This window comes from Ambystoma mexicanum, chromosome 12 (genome assembly GCF_040938575.1).
Source record: "Ambystoma mexicanum isolate Mex_15411 chromosome 12, UKY_AmexF1_1, whole genome shotgun sequence".
Lineage (NCBI taxonomy): Eukaryota > Metazoa > Chordata > Amphibia > Caudata > Ambystomatidae > Ambystoma > Ambystoma mexicanum.
Genome location: NC_090936.1, coordinates 245938820 through 245955930, shown reverse-complemented (window position 1 = coordinate 245955930; position 17111 = coordinate 245938820). Strand labels below are relative to the sequence as shown.

Sequence of the window (17111 nt, the reverse complement as noted above, 5' to 3'; positions counted from 1 at the left end):
CTTACCTACTGTAGGATTTTGACACAAAGCTGTGATTTCTGTGATTGCTGCAATTTTACGACCAGGTGTGGCCTACTGGCCAGGTCCGGTACCCTGACCCCTAACTATGGTTTTGTGCCATATTCCAGACATCACTACCCCACCTCTGCTGTGGTTGGAAAGTGCCGAACAATTGGTGGTAACAGGAGAGGATCATCTAGAGACAGCTGGTAAGCAAGAGGAACAGGAAAAGAATAGCAATGTTAGAAAATACAACTGGGCATGCTTTCCCCAAAGCAGGGGGTTGGGCTGAAGCCCCGATCTGAGGGGGCTAAGCCCATAGTCGGAGGGGGGATCAAGCATGTGGCATGGCAATGAGGATTGCAAATACAAGTGCTGGATTAGGGAAGCAGATCACTGAGTAGATATTTGGACCCTGAGAAGGGGGAGAGGTCCTCAAACCCTCCCATCTGCTACCTGACCAGGAAACCCAATGGAGATCAAGCTACTGTTACACCGTGCGGTTGTGAGAAAGCAACTGCTGGACGTGGCAACACCCCAACATAAGGAAAGTTGATCAGGAGGATCTGTTGGGAACCACTTAAGGAGACCGAGTCCTGGAGGAAGCACCCCTTCAACAAGGCCAGGTGAACATTTTAAAGAGATTGTGGTTGTTTCTGTTTCAACTCATCCAGCAGAAAGAAGACCAATAGAACAGCATTTGGACAAACTAGTGACCCCAAAAAGAGACGGCTATGGACTGTTGGAGAAAGGTTTGTTTTTTCCTTTGACCAGTTATCCCTCCCAAGAGGCAGGTCAGAAAGGGGTAGGGGAGAAAGAAGGAGTTGATTGGGGTGCCTCCAAAGGTCTCATTTGACTAACATGCATCACAAACTAAGTCTGGCGTACCCCAAAAAATGAAATGAATTGTTGAAAACTAAAAACCAACTGTGATCCCATCCCTGCGCGATGTCCATGGCAGGATGAAAAACAGCCATGTAGCAGACAAGTGGCTAACAAACCAGTACAGAGCACGAGTAACATATTCCAAAGAGGGGAATAAACAGAGTGTAAAATCCCCATTGGAATGCTCTTTGATGGAGTCCCAGGATGGGTTTAGGAAGCAGTCCTGGGGTTATTTGTTGCTCTTAACAGCATTTCATTGATTTTTTTGGTTGTTCCACAAAGACATTACTAGTGTGTGAATCGATTGGGTTCAAGAAAGCTGCCCTAGTGTTAGTTTAGCTTAGGGAGATTGTCTTCTCCATTTCTTTTAGGGAGGCGTTGCACCACCGTTACCTGGGGACATTCACCTTGTGTGCAGGGACATCTAGTGCTTCTGATTTGGGCTCAGCACTAGTTTAGTGTTAGGTGATCAACACACGGTTGAGTCATTTTTCCCCCAAGACATAGCGGTGTGATACGACTGTTTTGAAATTTTGGTGTCAAGGATGAATAAAGATTTGCCCTCATATTGATTTTGCCTGTATGTTGTTCAATTCCTAACAAAGCCCGAGCACAACCTCAAGTAACCCAAATGAATAACTAATAACTTTAGCCCAACTGTCAATTACCTCAAAAATATCTTGCTCTGAGAATCGCACAACATATATAAGCAAATAGATTACGTTTTTGTGAAACTGCACCACTTGAACAAAATACCAGTACTGCACAATATCAAGACAGGGTCATGATTGCGCTCCACCGCTGTAGGTATGAGTGTTCATCTTCCTCTCTCTATACGCCACCAGACAGGATTTCATATTCCATCCATTCCTACCGCAAAATGCACATAGAGGATTTTGTCTAAATAGCCTTCCTCACTGCACCCAGCATACACCAACAGCATTAATACCTGACCTGAGAGTTACAAGGGTGTAAAGATCAGTCCCACACACCCCCAACCCACCAATCTTACTTGTGGACCAATAAAAAGAACGTCCCTCACATCCCGCACCTTATAAACTATGAATAAATATGTGATGAAGGGGGTGTTACCAGTATGATAACTGACCGCCCTCCATCCCCCCCATTATGTATGTTGGCAGAAAGCTTAATTTGTCATCACAACTGAATGGGACAGAGTTTAGGCTTTGCAAGAAACATAAGCAATATACTTCTGGGATGAAGAAATAAGTGGGTCAAGGAGGGTCATTACATAGACTTGGTAGCACGTGGGTCAAGGATGGTCATTACATAGACTTAATAACACGTGGGTCAAGGAGGGTCATTACATAGACTTGATAACACGTGGGTCAAGGAGGGTCATTACATAGACTTGATAACATATGCATCTGCACAGCAAGTAGGGATTACAATGTTAACATAAACAACTGTTGTAGCTGGGGTTTAAGAAAATAAGAACATGTTCTGAAAATGTCTGGCACATATCAATAGTAGCCAACCTGGATGGTATAGCTGTTAGGCCAGCTCAGCAAGGAGACATTGATCAATCGCTCCTGAGGATTAATGCATGAGCTACAGCTCGCAGGAGACATTGTTAAATGAGTACCATTCTTAGTTGGGTAATTAAATATTTACACACACAGACACACAGTACTCTAGGAATGTCTGTGCTTTGGAACTGAACATGTGCACAGCCATCCTTACTCTGACACCCGGTTTCCCCCTCTCAGCCCCACCCCTTGTAAGCAGTTGCACACAGAAAGGAAATACTTCTTCCAGATACAAGAATTAGGATGCCTAATGCATCAACTTATTAAAACATCCTCAGCACGTTTGTTAGTGCCCCGTGTCTCGTGTATGTGGTCCTGCTTCATGTGGTCTGCACACATGTCCACTATACCTGTTTGTAAGGCCTGCTAGCTCACAAGGTCTGCCTCTCGAGTCCTCTGGACCCTGCCTCTGATTATCGCTCCATGGGCATGCATGGGTTAGACTCATGGGGGGTACTCTGTAGGAGAGAGGGGGGTTTCTCCCAGACACTGAGTCATGTCTCTTTCACATCCACCTCAGATGTGTATACCAGCCCTGTCTTAGCTACAGTTCCATTGGTCACACAAGTCATGCTGTTCCTGTACAGATTGGTGTCAGCCAGTACTAAGTGCTCTGGCTTGCCACTTCTCTGACTGTGAAGCAGTTCTCTATTGTGCTCTGTTTTGGGACTGCCCTATCCATCACACCCTTGTTGGCACTGGGTGCTTTTGTCGCCCCATTTCAGTTCATAGTTACATCAAAACTGACGTCATTTGATTCCCATAAGTACTTGGTTCATTAGGTCTGCCATTTCACCAGGTGCACACCAAGATGTACTACTACTATCCCCCTACCCCCTGACCTGTCATGCCCACTGGCTTTAGGAATGCATTGTTCCTTAGTGGTTCCACTGCAACCTCGCTTGCATGTCCTCGCCAGCACTCAACTCTCAGTATTAGGTGTTCTTAGGCCGGTTTACCCTTAGAGATGACATCCATGTAACCTTTGTCTTTGTCTGCATTTGTGACTCATGTTCCAATGTACACTCCACGCATGTTCGTCCCAAACAGTACCTTGCAATGCACCTCCAGCACACACCTCATTACGGAGTCACCTCACATATCAGACATCCATCGCAACATAGCTGAGAGTGCAGCTTATAACCTTGTTCTTAAAAATGCAGTGGTGTAAACCTTAACCGGGACAAAAGGCTAATAGCAGATGTAGCACATACCTTTTAAGAACAGATACTACACTTGAACTTAGCCAAAAGGATGAGAAGCGATGGAATGACAAGGATAGATGCTATGGCAAGTTTATTCTCAAGTCAAAATCTTGAGGCATTTTCAATGTGTACATATGTGCTCCAAGGTTACAAACACTTTAATGTTAGGGTGAGCGTTGTGAAACATGAAGTGAGCACCAAGCTCAGTGTGCTTTATGTACTTAGTGATTCAAGCATACAATCCTTTCATCCAATTTGAAGACATGTAGTCATTATGATGTTGCCAAAATGCGATTTACGTATATGCTTAGCAGCCAGGAACCCTCATTGGTGCTCTTGCCATCTTCCCTTTTATTATACAGGTAATTCAAAAGAGTACATTAAGAATATGTCTATCTTGGAATGGTAATCTAAAATATTTGATATGGTTATTCTAGGTTTGATGAATTACTTTGCTCAGCAGAACAAGTGTGTCCTTCTTATTAGAATTACATAGAATTATGCTGGAAGCAGTCATTAGAACTCAACATTGTGAAGTTTTAAAAAGAGCCACTTTACAATGTTAAAACAATTAAATAACGTACTTTATTTTTAATAGCTTATTTTGCAAGAAATAAAACCTGTTTCCTCTTTCAACATATCTATTTTCTTCTCTGGTCACGATGATGTACGCAATGGCTGGGGTGGCTCCATATAACGCACATCTGACAACGTGACTCTCTCCCACATAGAAAGAGATAGAGTGAGACAGCAAGAGAGAAAGCGAGGCAAAAGAGCAGAGTGAGAGTGTGAGCAAGAGCACGAGAAAGCCAGGGCGCAAGAGAGGCATCGTAAGTGAGAGCGTAAGATCAGCAAATTATATGCCCGGGACAGCTAGTTAATACATACAAATCATACATGTAAAGCATTTAGAAAAGAACTAAATAAGTGACAGATTATCACTTTACCAGCTCTTCCTATGTTTCAGACGTAGTAAAAAAATCATTCAAGCATCTGATTACTTTCTTTCTGGTGATTTTAAAAGTGTGTTGCTGATGTTGCAATACACTTTGGTCTGTATTTCACCTTCTCCCTTTCCTGTAGTGTCTTAACCCTTTTTGCTTTGCATTCTGATGCAGCGAGTGCCACGTTTTACAGGTGGTATTTGATGTTCCTCGCTGCATTCTTTCTTACTCATATTCAAGGCAGAATCGCCTGGGCTTCCTTACAGTCTCGGTGCTTCCACATTCAGCTTCCCAGCTAGTTAGTATATCCATATTGTAGTAGGTCAATTGAGGTGTATTGGTTGTTGAGGTGAATCGAGTGACTTACAGGGGGTCTGCAACCGTTGACTCTCCAGATGTTTTGGACTACAACTCCCATCATCCCTATCCAGCATAGCCAATGGTGAGGACACTTAGGCATCCTACTTCAAAAAGTATGCAGAGAAAAAGGTTGCAGAACCCTGGTTTAGGACAAAAATTGACACAATACTCCCCAAAACTGATGCATAGCAGGAAGATACCTTACTGACAGATTCATATCGACAAAATGACTCGAGTTCAAATCAATAAAAAAGAGAAACACAAATTGCATGACCCTCATTTCCAAAACTGAATAACTTCAAATAAAAAAGTTTCAGTGAATTTACTTAAATTATGTACTAGACGAACTAATAATATCAGTGCCAAGAATCACCAAGCCATAAAAATTGGCATATTAAAAAGTTGAATTTAAACTCCCCAGAATGACAGGGTGCCCACACTAATGCAAAGAATGCCTCCTAACAAGTACTAGATATAAGAGAGTGGAACACACTAACCAGGGCCAGCGCACCAATAATTGTGTATGAAGGACTGACTCATAATCAAGGTTGGCATCAAACTCAAACTGGCAAATTATAGTCAGGACCCTCGTGCTAAGAAAAGCAACAGTGGCTCATTGTTTTAACAAATCCAGCCTCTGAAAGGCAAAACCCACGATGTCTTCAATTTTCTGCGCTGCACCTCATTGGTTCCGCCACGCAATTACCTTCCTCCCTTCTTACCTTTCTCGTTATTCTGAAGTATGCAGTGCACGGGCTCATTAACATCATTTTTAGGAGGACGATTGCTGCGTAGGTGCTGTAGGCCAGGAACACTTCACTGTCAATTAGTTGGGTGAGCTCTGCCATTTTGTATGCAAGTTTTGCAAGTTCTGTATGAAATAAGGAAAAAAGAGAACAAAAAAATTGGCCAAAATGGAGTGCCATCTTACACTATGAAATCCATACAAAAAAGTGACCATTAACTACCACCAACATTAACAAACGCCACTTATCCCATATAGAACACTTGGCTCTACTGAGCGTCGCAGCATATAAAAGCATTTATTTTACACTGCAAGTTCATCTTGACGTCATCAAGTGGGGATAGAGTGCTTATGAATGAACACAGTAGTAAAGGACTATGAACCATAGGCACGTTGAATTCACACAACGCTTTTCTGAAAAGGTTTTTTTTACGTTTGAGGTGCGTTGAAGGGATTAACCCTTTTGTTGTGCCAGGCAGCGCTCAGAACTCATATACAACCAGTGTGAAATTGGCTTATCAAATTAACAAATATATTGAAGCAAGGCGTTCTAGAACGATATGATTGGACAAATGCAATGTTTGATACTTTACAACTTTTAACACTTTGTGGAAAAAATACACGGTTGACTACAATTAAAATGTGCCATTAAAGGGAATGATGCTTAGAACACCAGTTGGTTAGAAAACTAGTTTAACTCTTTTGGGTTTAGGTTTTGCCTGTAGGTTGTCCTTTGAAAGTCAGGGTATAGCATTGGTCTTAAAAAAATCGAATCCTGCGAATGCGATGCTAACAAACTGACTCCACAGAGCGGGGCTACCATGACGCACTTAACGCCAGTGCGTCTATGACGAGATCACTCCGTATCCCGACCATACAGTGCAAGAAGCAGGGACCGGAAACCGTGCTTTTGAAACATTCTGCATACACTGCACATAAAACTATGCTCGCACTTTATTAACAGTAAATCCGGTTATAGTTACACTATCCCACTGAAATTTGAGCAGCCCAAGTGCGGCTTTCTCTACATTTGCCAGGTATTGCTATACTGGTATTAACTGGGCTCAATGGTAGCAGCTGCAAAATGGTCTGAATGCCGGGGCATATAATAGCAGTGCCTGGCAAATGCCAAATACCTATACACAAGCCAAAACTATTGTCTTTGCCAATGCATGTTTTTAACACGACTTCAGCACTATGTACCAACATCCTTCTGTTTTGCCAATGGGGTCTTTATTAAAGATCAAAAGATGCAGTAAAAAAACTAAATCCAGTCATATGTTTGCTTTGAGATAGGTGGAGACAATTGGATTCGGTGGTATCAGTAAGGTGTTTAATTCGAAGTCTGGGCACACCCATTTAGCCAGGCTCTGAATAAGCCAAATACTAAATGTTTTCAGAAATGGCCAAACATCTAAAGAGGTCAGGGTACTACTTTGTCAGGCTACAAAAGCCCAGGCTCGTCAAAGGTATAGCAGCAATATCCTGAGAAAGCTAGCAGAGGAAGTAGTCCATTGGTGGTTATGATCGAGATTGGACTGAGAACTAAAATGCACGTGGCGGTGGTGATTTGGCCTAGGATTTTTGTAAAACTGCATTTAACATAACATCAGAGAGAAGTGACTTTTACAAGGGTTTTTGCAGTGCCGTGTTTGCCTAGGGAAAGGGTTTTGACTCGCAGAGTACCATTTGAAGGCCCTAGACCTAGACACTTGATTGCGGAATTTGTGGTTCACTGAAAAGAGACAATCCTTGGCTGCATGGTGTTACAACGAAGCTGATGGACACTGGAAAATGGAATCAGAACGGAGTTAACAACAAATAGGTTCTGTGTCATTTCATCGATGGGTGAAATATCTATGGGGGTTTTTCGAGTATGTTTTACAGAAAAAACTCATCAAAATGTATTTTTTTATTTTTGGGGGTTTCCCCCTCAAGCTCCCATCCCCTATTGTTTTGTACCTATTCCCACCCCTCCCACCCCTTATAGATACTTTTCCAAATCCCCTCCTCCCTATATATTTAGATGAGTTTTTTCGGTAAAATGTACTTGGAAAAAACCCATCAAAATTATACCCATCTATGAAAGAACGCTATACCAATAAATCAAAAGTCATGGCAATTGGGTGTGACTGGGAAGTGTGCCCATCCAGGGAAAGGAAATGAAGTGGAGAATAGTTAAGATTTGTTTTGCTATTGGGGGAGGAAATTCCAATGATTATGAGCAAGGAGAGAAAGAATGAGTATCGATAGTCATCATCAGGGTAGGAGACAGCGAGTTTGAGTGGGGGTCTGGAACGCAGGATGTGAGGTAGGGACTAATGGGAAATTAAGTTGGGCAGATTGGGGTGGGTGATCCCATAAATGTACTTAAAGACTAGTAGCAGGAATTCAAAGAGTAACTGTTGATACGTGGAGAGACAGTTGTTGTGGTGTTGGTGACCCGACATAATATGTGTATTTGTATTTCTTTATTTGTAAAGCGCACCTGGCCCAAAAGAGGCTCCACCTCCTTAGCTCATATGCTGGTAAAATAGCTCAGATGCTGATAAAATAGCTCAGTGGGTTAAGTGCTCACTGCTGCAATCTGTGTGTGATCTGCAGTTTGAATTTCGAGATATTTGACTCAGCTTTTTATCCTTCTGAGGTTGATAAAATGAGTTCCAATTTCGATTGGGTAGTAATCATTGTGCATGCAAATGTTCTATGTAAAGCGCTTTGGATATAAATGGCAAATAAAAAATGTTTTTATTTTTTAAAAGGAGTGTGGGAAATTGTTCAGGGTGTGGTTAACAAGCTTAAGAGTTTTCTTAGAGGCTGGGAAAAGAGAAGTAAAGGCTGCGGCGAAAAATGTTGCAGTATAACTCTACTGAGCACCAGTGTGGAGATCAGAGTTTAGATGAGTAGTAGATGAGGGAGGAAGATTTTGCAGGTGTTAAATAGGTTTAACCCAGCCATGGTCAGAGTTGATGATGTGGATTGGTGGAGTTTGAAGTCATGGTCACAGCGAACCCAAAGGTTATGGGTCTTGGGGGATGGTGAAAGAAGAACAAGAGAAATGGAGGGGGAAGAAAGGAGTAAGAGTCAGTAACAACATTGCTGTGAAGTCAATGACTTTGGTCTTGGATGGGTTGGGCTTCAGAAAGCAAAGAGCTACACAGTAGCAGATATCCTCAAACAGAGGTATGAGAGGAGAAATCACGGTAAAGGTGGGCCAGGAGAGGATTGTCTGGGTATCATCTGCAAATAAGTGGTAGCAGAGGCCAAAAGATGCTACAGGTTTACCCGGAAAGAAGTTGTAAAAGGTGATGGGAAGTTTAACAAGAATGAGAAGTTTAACAAGAATGGATAGATGGGTGGGTTCAGAGTTAAGGGCATTGCAGAAGATGGAGAAAGATAGGTCAGAAAGATAGAAGCAACCCAGGCAAAAGAACTGCCTAGGATGTCAAGTTTCTATTTTGTAAGAGGTAGAGAAGTGGGGAGGGTCATTGGGTTCAAAGGCTGCTGGGAGGTCGAGGAGGAAGGGGCCGTTGTAGAAAAGTTGGTGACGTGGGTCAGTGCCATTTCAATGGGGTGACAGATAGAGAATCTATATTAAAAGGGGTCATAGAGATGGGTAGCTTTAAAGTTGGTGGGGATCCAGTTGAAGTCCATGTATTCAGGAACTTGAGTCGGGGAGACGAGGGGTCCGGGGAGGTAGTTGGTTTGGACGTTTGTGTCAGCCGAGGGTTTCTTGGGAGGTGGACAATACAGTGTCAGTCTTGATTGAGGACTGGAAGATCCCAGGTTTGACTAAGAGGTTGAAGAGTAAGGAGATAGGAGGTGCAAAGGGGTCTACAGAGGTACAAGACAGATTCGCTTTCAAAGGAATGGGTGAAAGAGCAACAAGAAAGGTAGGGTGCAAAGGGAGGAAAGAGTAGGAGAGAAAAGAACAGCTAAGACTGAGTTGGGTGTGAGAGGAAGGAGTTAAGGCTGTCTCTGATCCTGGAGAACCGTGAGGAGAAGTAGATTGCAAAAGTGTTTGCAGACATAGAAGATGTGTGGGGTGTGATACTGGAACAAAGGATGGAGATAAGGTAGGTGTCTGGGCTCAGCCCCTTTCAAAGCAGTAGACAGTGCAATGAAAGTGGCCTTCTAGGACAGGAGTGAAGGGGATGTGGCTTTGTGCCCTCGTCTTAGCTTAGTTGAGGATGATGGTTTGAAGACAGCACATCTTTTGGGAGATTTGGTACTGGGGAATGGGGCTAGAAGGGCTACATGTGAGTCAGGTAACAGTGTTCATTGGGAAATCTGAGGGCTGTAGTACAGGCCTTCAGATGATGCTAGGTCACACACATAAGTAGTCTAATTTACTAAAGACTGTCCAGCCCAAGGGGGAGGGGGATGCTCGAGGCCACAGCTCCTGATAGACCTGCTGGTCTCTCTCTCTCTCATCTCATTTCTTTTTCTTCAACTGACTTTTTTTCTTTGACAATTCCTTTTGGAATGTATGTTCAATCTCCCCTGCCCAGGCCACACCTGGGTAGGGTAGTTCAGTGCTTTCATTTTTCTCCCCCTTCCCTCCAGCCCCAAAGTGGGCAGGATGGTTCAGTCCATGTAAGTCATAACTCGAGTTGTGCGAAGTAAAACACAAACACTATACACACATTAAATAGCATATCCTATTTTAAAATATGTTACCTACAGCCTGCTGTCTGTGTCTTTATTGCATAATCTCCCTCATCGGGCAAGCATGTGGCCCTACCTAGCCGGGCCCAATTTGGGCCACAGGCTACATATTAAAAGGCTGCCAGGTCTGGTGCATCACTTTCAGACAAATTGCAAGACCGGTCTGACTAGCACTGCCCTCCCCTACATGCATTTAAGAGACACTGGACTATTAGCAAATGTACTCTTTCCTTAGAGGTGACAAAGACCCTATAGCCTAGGGAATATATGCAGTCTAATATCTATGTTAGTGCTGTTGTATCAGGTGGACTGTATTTGAATGTCGACTCCAACAATAGACAACAATGTATAATCCAGTGGTATCTGTTTATCTTCCTAACCAGTCTCTATTGCCCAAAGGTGGACGAGAGGGACCTTTATGGGTTAATAGTATCTTTCAGCTGTTCTTAGGGTGAGACAGCTTTGATCTGGGTTTTGAGCCATGTTGCGTGCGGGTCGAACCAGGTTCCGTTGTGGCGAGTCATGTTGGATCAAGCCGCGAGCAAGTGTCTAGTCAGTTTGAATGGGGAGCTTGGCCTCGACTGCAGCATTCGGGTCATGAGGTATGGATGGCTCCGTAGGGTTCGATCTGGAGTCGGTCCAAATCGGAGTCAGTTCAAGACATTGGTAATTGCTGGTTTGGAACTGTGTGTGAAGAGATGTTCCATCAGGTCGAGTCCCGTAGGTTCGATGCAGTGAACCTGGTGATCAATTCAACAAAGAGTTCCAAGAGGCAGTGGTTTGAGTTGTTTCGCAGCAACAAGCAGGTTGTTCGAGATGAAATGGAGACATGCTCCGCTTGGCAGGATGCAGTGGTGAGGCTGTTCGATGGTTGCAATGCAGAGGTAGTTTGAAGTTTGGTGGAGTACCTAAACCATTACCGGCAAGTCACTCCAGTTTGCGCACAGTGAATATGGTTCAAATGAGGTTATACTGATTCTATGCAGCAGAACAGGGAGTTCTGACTGATCTGGACCTCCTGATGCAGCGAGACCCACTCCAGGGGCTGTAGGACAGGACAAGTCCATTCAGGTTCTTATCTCCCAGCCAAAGGTTGCTTTGTGCAGTGTAGCAGGTCCTGGTACTCAACAAGTGTCATCCCCAATATGCCCTGGGAGTGGGTAAGGAGCACAGCTTGCCTCTGCCTTGGACTGCACTTTCTTCACCTCAATGGCTGGGAGCTTTGGAAAGTTCTTGAAGTCCAAAAGTGAATCAAAGAAGGAGTGCAAGGCCTCCTCTTTAATAGATAAAAGTACACTGTGATTGGACAAAACAGGCCTATCCACGGTAAGACACCACTGTATCTATCCTCCTCTATTCAATTCGATAAGCCTTCTCGTAATCTCCCCTCTGCCTACTCAACTACCCTTGTGGCTCCTCGCCCTCTCTTTGCCTCCTCCCACTTCTGCTCTTTCTCTCTTCTTGCTCGACTTGCATGGAATTCTCTTCCCCAAGACCTCTAAGAAACAGTCCACACGAATTTGTTGAAAACCAAACTAAAAGCCTACCTCCTTGCCTCTGATGTACCCCCTTAACCTACCTCTCATCTGCCTTCTAGCTAACATTTCTCTCTCGCTCCTAACCTTCATCTGTCTCTCACTTCCTCTGCCTCCATTCTAGCACTTCATCCATCCTGATAAAGTCCCGAGCACAGCTGGGCGTACCATCTACCTGCACTTAAAAATGCACAATGTTGGTTGTCTTTATTCTATGTATGTCCACTTATGTAATGTCCCCAGTGACTGTTCCATTTACTCCCCTCCATAACCTGTCCCTCAAACTCACCCTTATTGTAAGCAGCTCACTGCTCCCCAACAAATCTGATTTCTTATCAATTGTATGTTCTTTTGTGATCAAAATAGCATTGCTCCTCCTATATATAAATACATAAATAAATACTTTTGTAATGGTTTAAACCCTGTTCATGTTGCAATTCGGCTTTGTCTGCTTGCATCACACAAAAGTGCTTTGTGCTAAAGGAAGTGGAGGAGGCAGGAAAAAAATGATAGAGAAATTAGCTGGTGGAACCTTCATCCAATTATGTTGATCTCCCTCTGTCTACACTAACAGTGTCCCCTTTCTTTGTCCATTGACTCAAAGGCACTTCTAGTAGTACCCTGGTGTGAGGCTGGTTATTTTGTGGAGGGTGTGTGCTTTGATTCCTGTTTCAGGACAACCCCTGCTGAAGGGTTGTTTTGCAGGAGAGAGGCGTCACCTGAATCTCACAAAGAATCAATGGAGAGGCAGCTCCAACTGGATCTTGGCCTGCTGTGTGCCTCAAGACAGCCAATATAGGGTGAACGCATATAGGCTTTTCATGGCTGGGCACAGCTCACAGGGCTGACATTAGTATGATACCAATGTGATGTGGTTTTAATAATTATGAGAGATACTCCCTTGAACTCAGATGTGGCTTATATTTAAGTGTAAGTGTGACTGAGCCACAGAGACCCCCTGAATTCCACAACCAGTGGTTGGGCAACCTTTTGGGGGAATGTGCATGGGCATTGTGGGTCCTTTGGATCCTCAGGCCTCCTCAGGGAACTGGTACATCATGGCTGTGGTAGATCACACCACCCGGTACCCATAGGCTGTACCTTTACGGAGCATCAAAGACCCTGTGGTGGCAAAGTCCCTCAATGGAATATACTTGCATGCGGGATTCAGTAAATAAGTTATTTATGTCGAGGAATCTAACTTCATATCTGCATACATAAGACCATATGACAGCACTCTCCCATCAGTGCCAGGCAACATCATTTCCCTTCCATTCTGCATGAAGCATGTTTGGCTGTATGTGTCTATCATGCCAGCAACCGGACATGGGCAGAGATTTTGATATGGTCCCTGTGCCCTGCACATGAGGAATGGCATTGCTCTAGATGATATTACTGGAACATTTTAATCTCCACCGGGAATATGAATACATCATCTCCATGTGTGCCTGTACCTTGGATACAATGACTACAACAAGGCAGCCGTGCAGTTATTTAGCAATTGATGGCATGGGAGGAGTGAAGCTACACTCAGCGTGTAAGTGCAGTATCCTCGTTGCTGTTGCTAAATATATTGTACGTTCTGGATATTTTTTTTGTTAAACAAGTTGCACAGGAACTCAAATGTGCATTAATTGTCTTGGTACACCATTTAAAATGCATGTAAGTGATATGACACAAATATGGATCCCTCTGGTGCATATCTTAGATGCAGCCCCTGTGACTAAGCGAGCACAATGTTTTATTGGGCACATACATGACCTGCTGCTGTGAAAGGTAGCCGTGTCCTACTGGGGAGCTAGCATCTAAAACATTGGGATATTTTATGTGTTCTCATCACAGGACCACCTGTACACCCTACAGATTTTCACCCAACTTGTACGAAATACTGTGCTCCAAAATGCACCATTTCACCCAATCGTTTAGGGAAGGGCGAGGGAGAACCAACCCCTCCCAGAAACGTCTGGGATGGGTCAGGTATGCTCGCATCAACTCGCCCACCACTTTAGAAGATCACAGGCCACCACTGCTTGTGATGGCGTTACTGTCTGCTGCCTCTTTTTTTCTTTCTTTCATGTACCCGCCTAGTAGGGTAAATGTGTATTCAACCCAGGGGAGTTGCTAGGTCTGGAAAAGACTCGGGGCTATGCTGATGTCGGAACTGTTGGGACTGGGGGCTAGCTAGTCTTTTGGCTGTAGCTCCTGAGATTCTATCCGGGCTACAACCAAAAGATCAGGGGCTATAGCCCCCTTAGCCCCCCCTAGCAACGCCCCTGATTCCACCCACTTTCATTGGTGTGTCTGAAGAATACATAACTTTTAGCTAAGCGCGACATGCATTGCCTTTAGCGAAGAGGCCAGTGTTCATTGCCCCTGTCTTGCAACCACACCTGATAAACCGGCCGGAAAAAGCTGCTATAGCCCAGGGGGGATTATGCAGCGTGAGCAGGGTCAATGCAAACCTCCCCCACACACGTACTGCGCAATAAGCACCTGCTCCCACCCGTGCCTGTGTAGCTGATACTGCATGGGCAGCTGCCGTCAAAGGTCCCCAAGCAAAACAAACAGGTAGAGCACCGGCAGCATCCGCGCAATATGCACACACACACGCACGCACGCGCGCGTGGCTTGCCCTCATTGGAGGCCCCTGCTACAACCCGCAATTATCATCGCGTCACACGCAATCTACCTTCTTCCCTCTGAGGAAAACAGGCGTGGCGCAATACCCCTTCGCCTCTCCCCTTCCTCCGCCCTGTGCAGCTCCCAACGACATTCTTTGCGCTGCTCCCTTTTATCCACAGAAACTGTGCACCGGTGCAAGTGGAAAGTCGGGCAGTTTGAGCGATGGCCCAAAAATTGCCCAAAAGAAAATTCTTTCAATGCATTCATGCACCAGGGAAATGTTTGCCCCGGTGCTAATCACACTGCGCCTTTTGGCAAGCATTGGCATGGTTCCGCGCCCCCTTGCTTGCTGCCAGCACAGCAGCCATATGCAGACACTCTTCAATACGCAGGTGGACATCCCAACTCAGCCGAAGCCAATGGTTTCTTCCGACACCTGTGCTGATACGTAGATTTCTGGACATAAACTGAATTTTTGGGAAATAATACAGTTTAATGATAACACTGGTGCTTAGCAGCGCCTGTTTGCAATTGTATCATTAACACGTTTTTTTTTTAACATGGAGCGTTATCCACTGTATAAAAAAAAAACTATGCGTAAATGGACACCATTTGTAATCACCAACTGACATTTTGACAAGCTACTTTTGAAAGAATCTAAATATTCGGGACTTTACTGGAAATTTACAAATAGGGCAACAATGTAGAAGACACTTTCAGCAAAGTAAGTTAGCCTGTGATAGGTAAGAGACTGCAAACGTCTTCGTACTCCCAAACAAAGTGTCTATTTTAACTTCCCACAAGACAATTGGTCATTCCCGTTACAGCGCATCCGCAATCTATGCTGTACAGAACGCAACATACAGGACAAGGGCACTCTCTGAAATGAAAAGTAAGGACATCCTCTCCCTATCGGAAGAAAATCTTTCACAAGTCCTCTCTCCAACACGGCAAAGAAGTCGCCGTGGCAGCTTAGCCGGGGCTCGGGCGTTCCCGTGCCCTCTGTGGTGGACAGACGCGCCCCTACCATTCCCCGGGGCAGCTGCAGGGAACCGTAGCTGATGCGGAAGAAACTAAGAATGTCACCGCGACGGGGGTAGTCGCGTTTTGTGTGTGTTTGCTGCTCCTATCTTGTCTATTACACCCTTCTCGCGCCACGCTACCAAAACGCACCTTCAGTGTTCAGTGTCCCAGCGCTGAAGTAAAGTGTGTGTGAGTTTCTCACACTGCCCCTCCCATGGGCGTTATCTCCCTTCTCCTGGAGCCTAACAACCCCTCCCTCCTGTAGTTTTGCCTTCTCCCCTCCTAGCTTTAACTCCACCCTCCAGCATCCCCCCCCTCCCTCGCCATTCTTGCACCCTGTCCCACGAACGACGTCATTCCAACCGCTTCACTCCTCTCTTGTGTTAAACCGTCTCCTGCCCGCCCCTAAATCCAACCCACAACTGCATTTCACCCTGACCCTACTGCCAGAAGTTTCACAACTCCTAACCGTTCAACCTCATTCTTCTCTTGTCCCCCGCCCCTCAACACCCACTCTCGCTCCTAACCCCCTCCCGAACCCCTCCCAGATGTATTGCTTCAGCCCTGCACTTCGCCAATCAACGTGACTAGGCAAAACCGCCCTTGCGTCGTTGCTTCACATCTGCTTGTAAAGTGGTGTCAATTACAATAGGCGTTCTTGGTACTGAAAGAATAATTTAAGCGCAGTTATCAATATTACATAATCCATAGATTATTTTTTTTAACTACAGTTCTTACCTTCATGTTGTATAACTATAAACAGTGTGTGTAGAAGAGTCTTCCCCATGGGAACATGCTCGCAGAACTATTTGTCAGACCTATTTAAAAAGGGTCAGATTTAAACAAGGTTCAAACACGGTCAATGGGTAGGTATGGGCAGACATTGTGTTACAATTTTATTTTAAGACAAGGCATTGTCTAGGCAGTGTAGCTCACAATGTACATGAAGAGCACCCATTAGACTCTTTGCACAAGATCACACTGCTGCATTTCAATGCGCAGTGAGGAAAGCTTCCCCCTCCACAGGTTAGCAGTACGTTGATAAACAAGGCTTTATATGTGTGGTTCTGGGCACCTGTAATAAAAGGGCTGGGGGTGAGCCCCGTGCAAGAGCTCATTACCACTAAGATAACACTGCTGACCAAAGCTACCATCTAGCCCCTCAAGCTCCCAACAACCACAAAAAGAAACTGGAAAACCGTCAAAGCAAGCAACCTAAAAGAACAACTGGAGCTGACCAAACCTTCCGTGACAGAATAGTAGAAGGCAGACCTAGACGGGAAAATGGAGCTTCTCCATAAATGGATTACTGATATAATCGAAAACATCTCGCCGGAAAAACCGTTTACTCCCTCAAGAAAAAGAGCAATGGAAAAATGGTTCACCCCACTACTAAGCACCATTAGGAGCAGACCATCGCAAGGGGAAGAGAGCAGGAGCCCCCTCCTCCTCCCAGGAATAGCGCCCGCAGCCTGCAGCAACAGAGCACGAGATGGAGCAGCCGAGCTCCCTGGCCCCACAGACGCAGCTGCATCCTCTTTGCCCACATTATCTACGGTGAGGAATGAGCTAAG

General features: G+C 44.8%; 1 protein-coding gene across 1 annotated transcript in view; it reads right to left on the bottom strand.

Annotated features, from left to right (window-relative positions):
- MGST1 (microsomal glutathione S-transferase 1) overlaps positions 1–15803 on the bottom strand; it is a 62863-nt gene extending 47060 nt beyond the window's left edge. Inside the window, exons 1-2 of the mRNA XM_069628382.1 lie at positions 15688–15803; positions 5667–5815 (exon numbers count right to left, since the gene is read on the bottom strand). Coding sequence (XP_069484483.1) covers positions 5667–5792 — 126 coding nt within the window. The 5' untranslated portion in view covers positions 5793–5815; positions 15688–15803. The remainder of the gene's footprint in view (positions 1–5666; positions 5816–15687) is intronic.
- Between the last annotated feature and the right edge of the window lie 1308 nt (positions 15804–17111).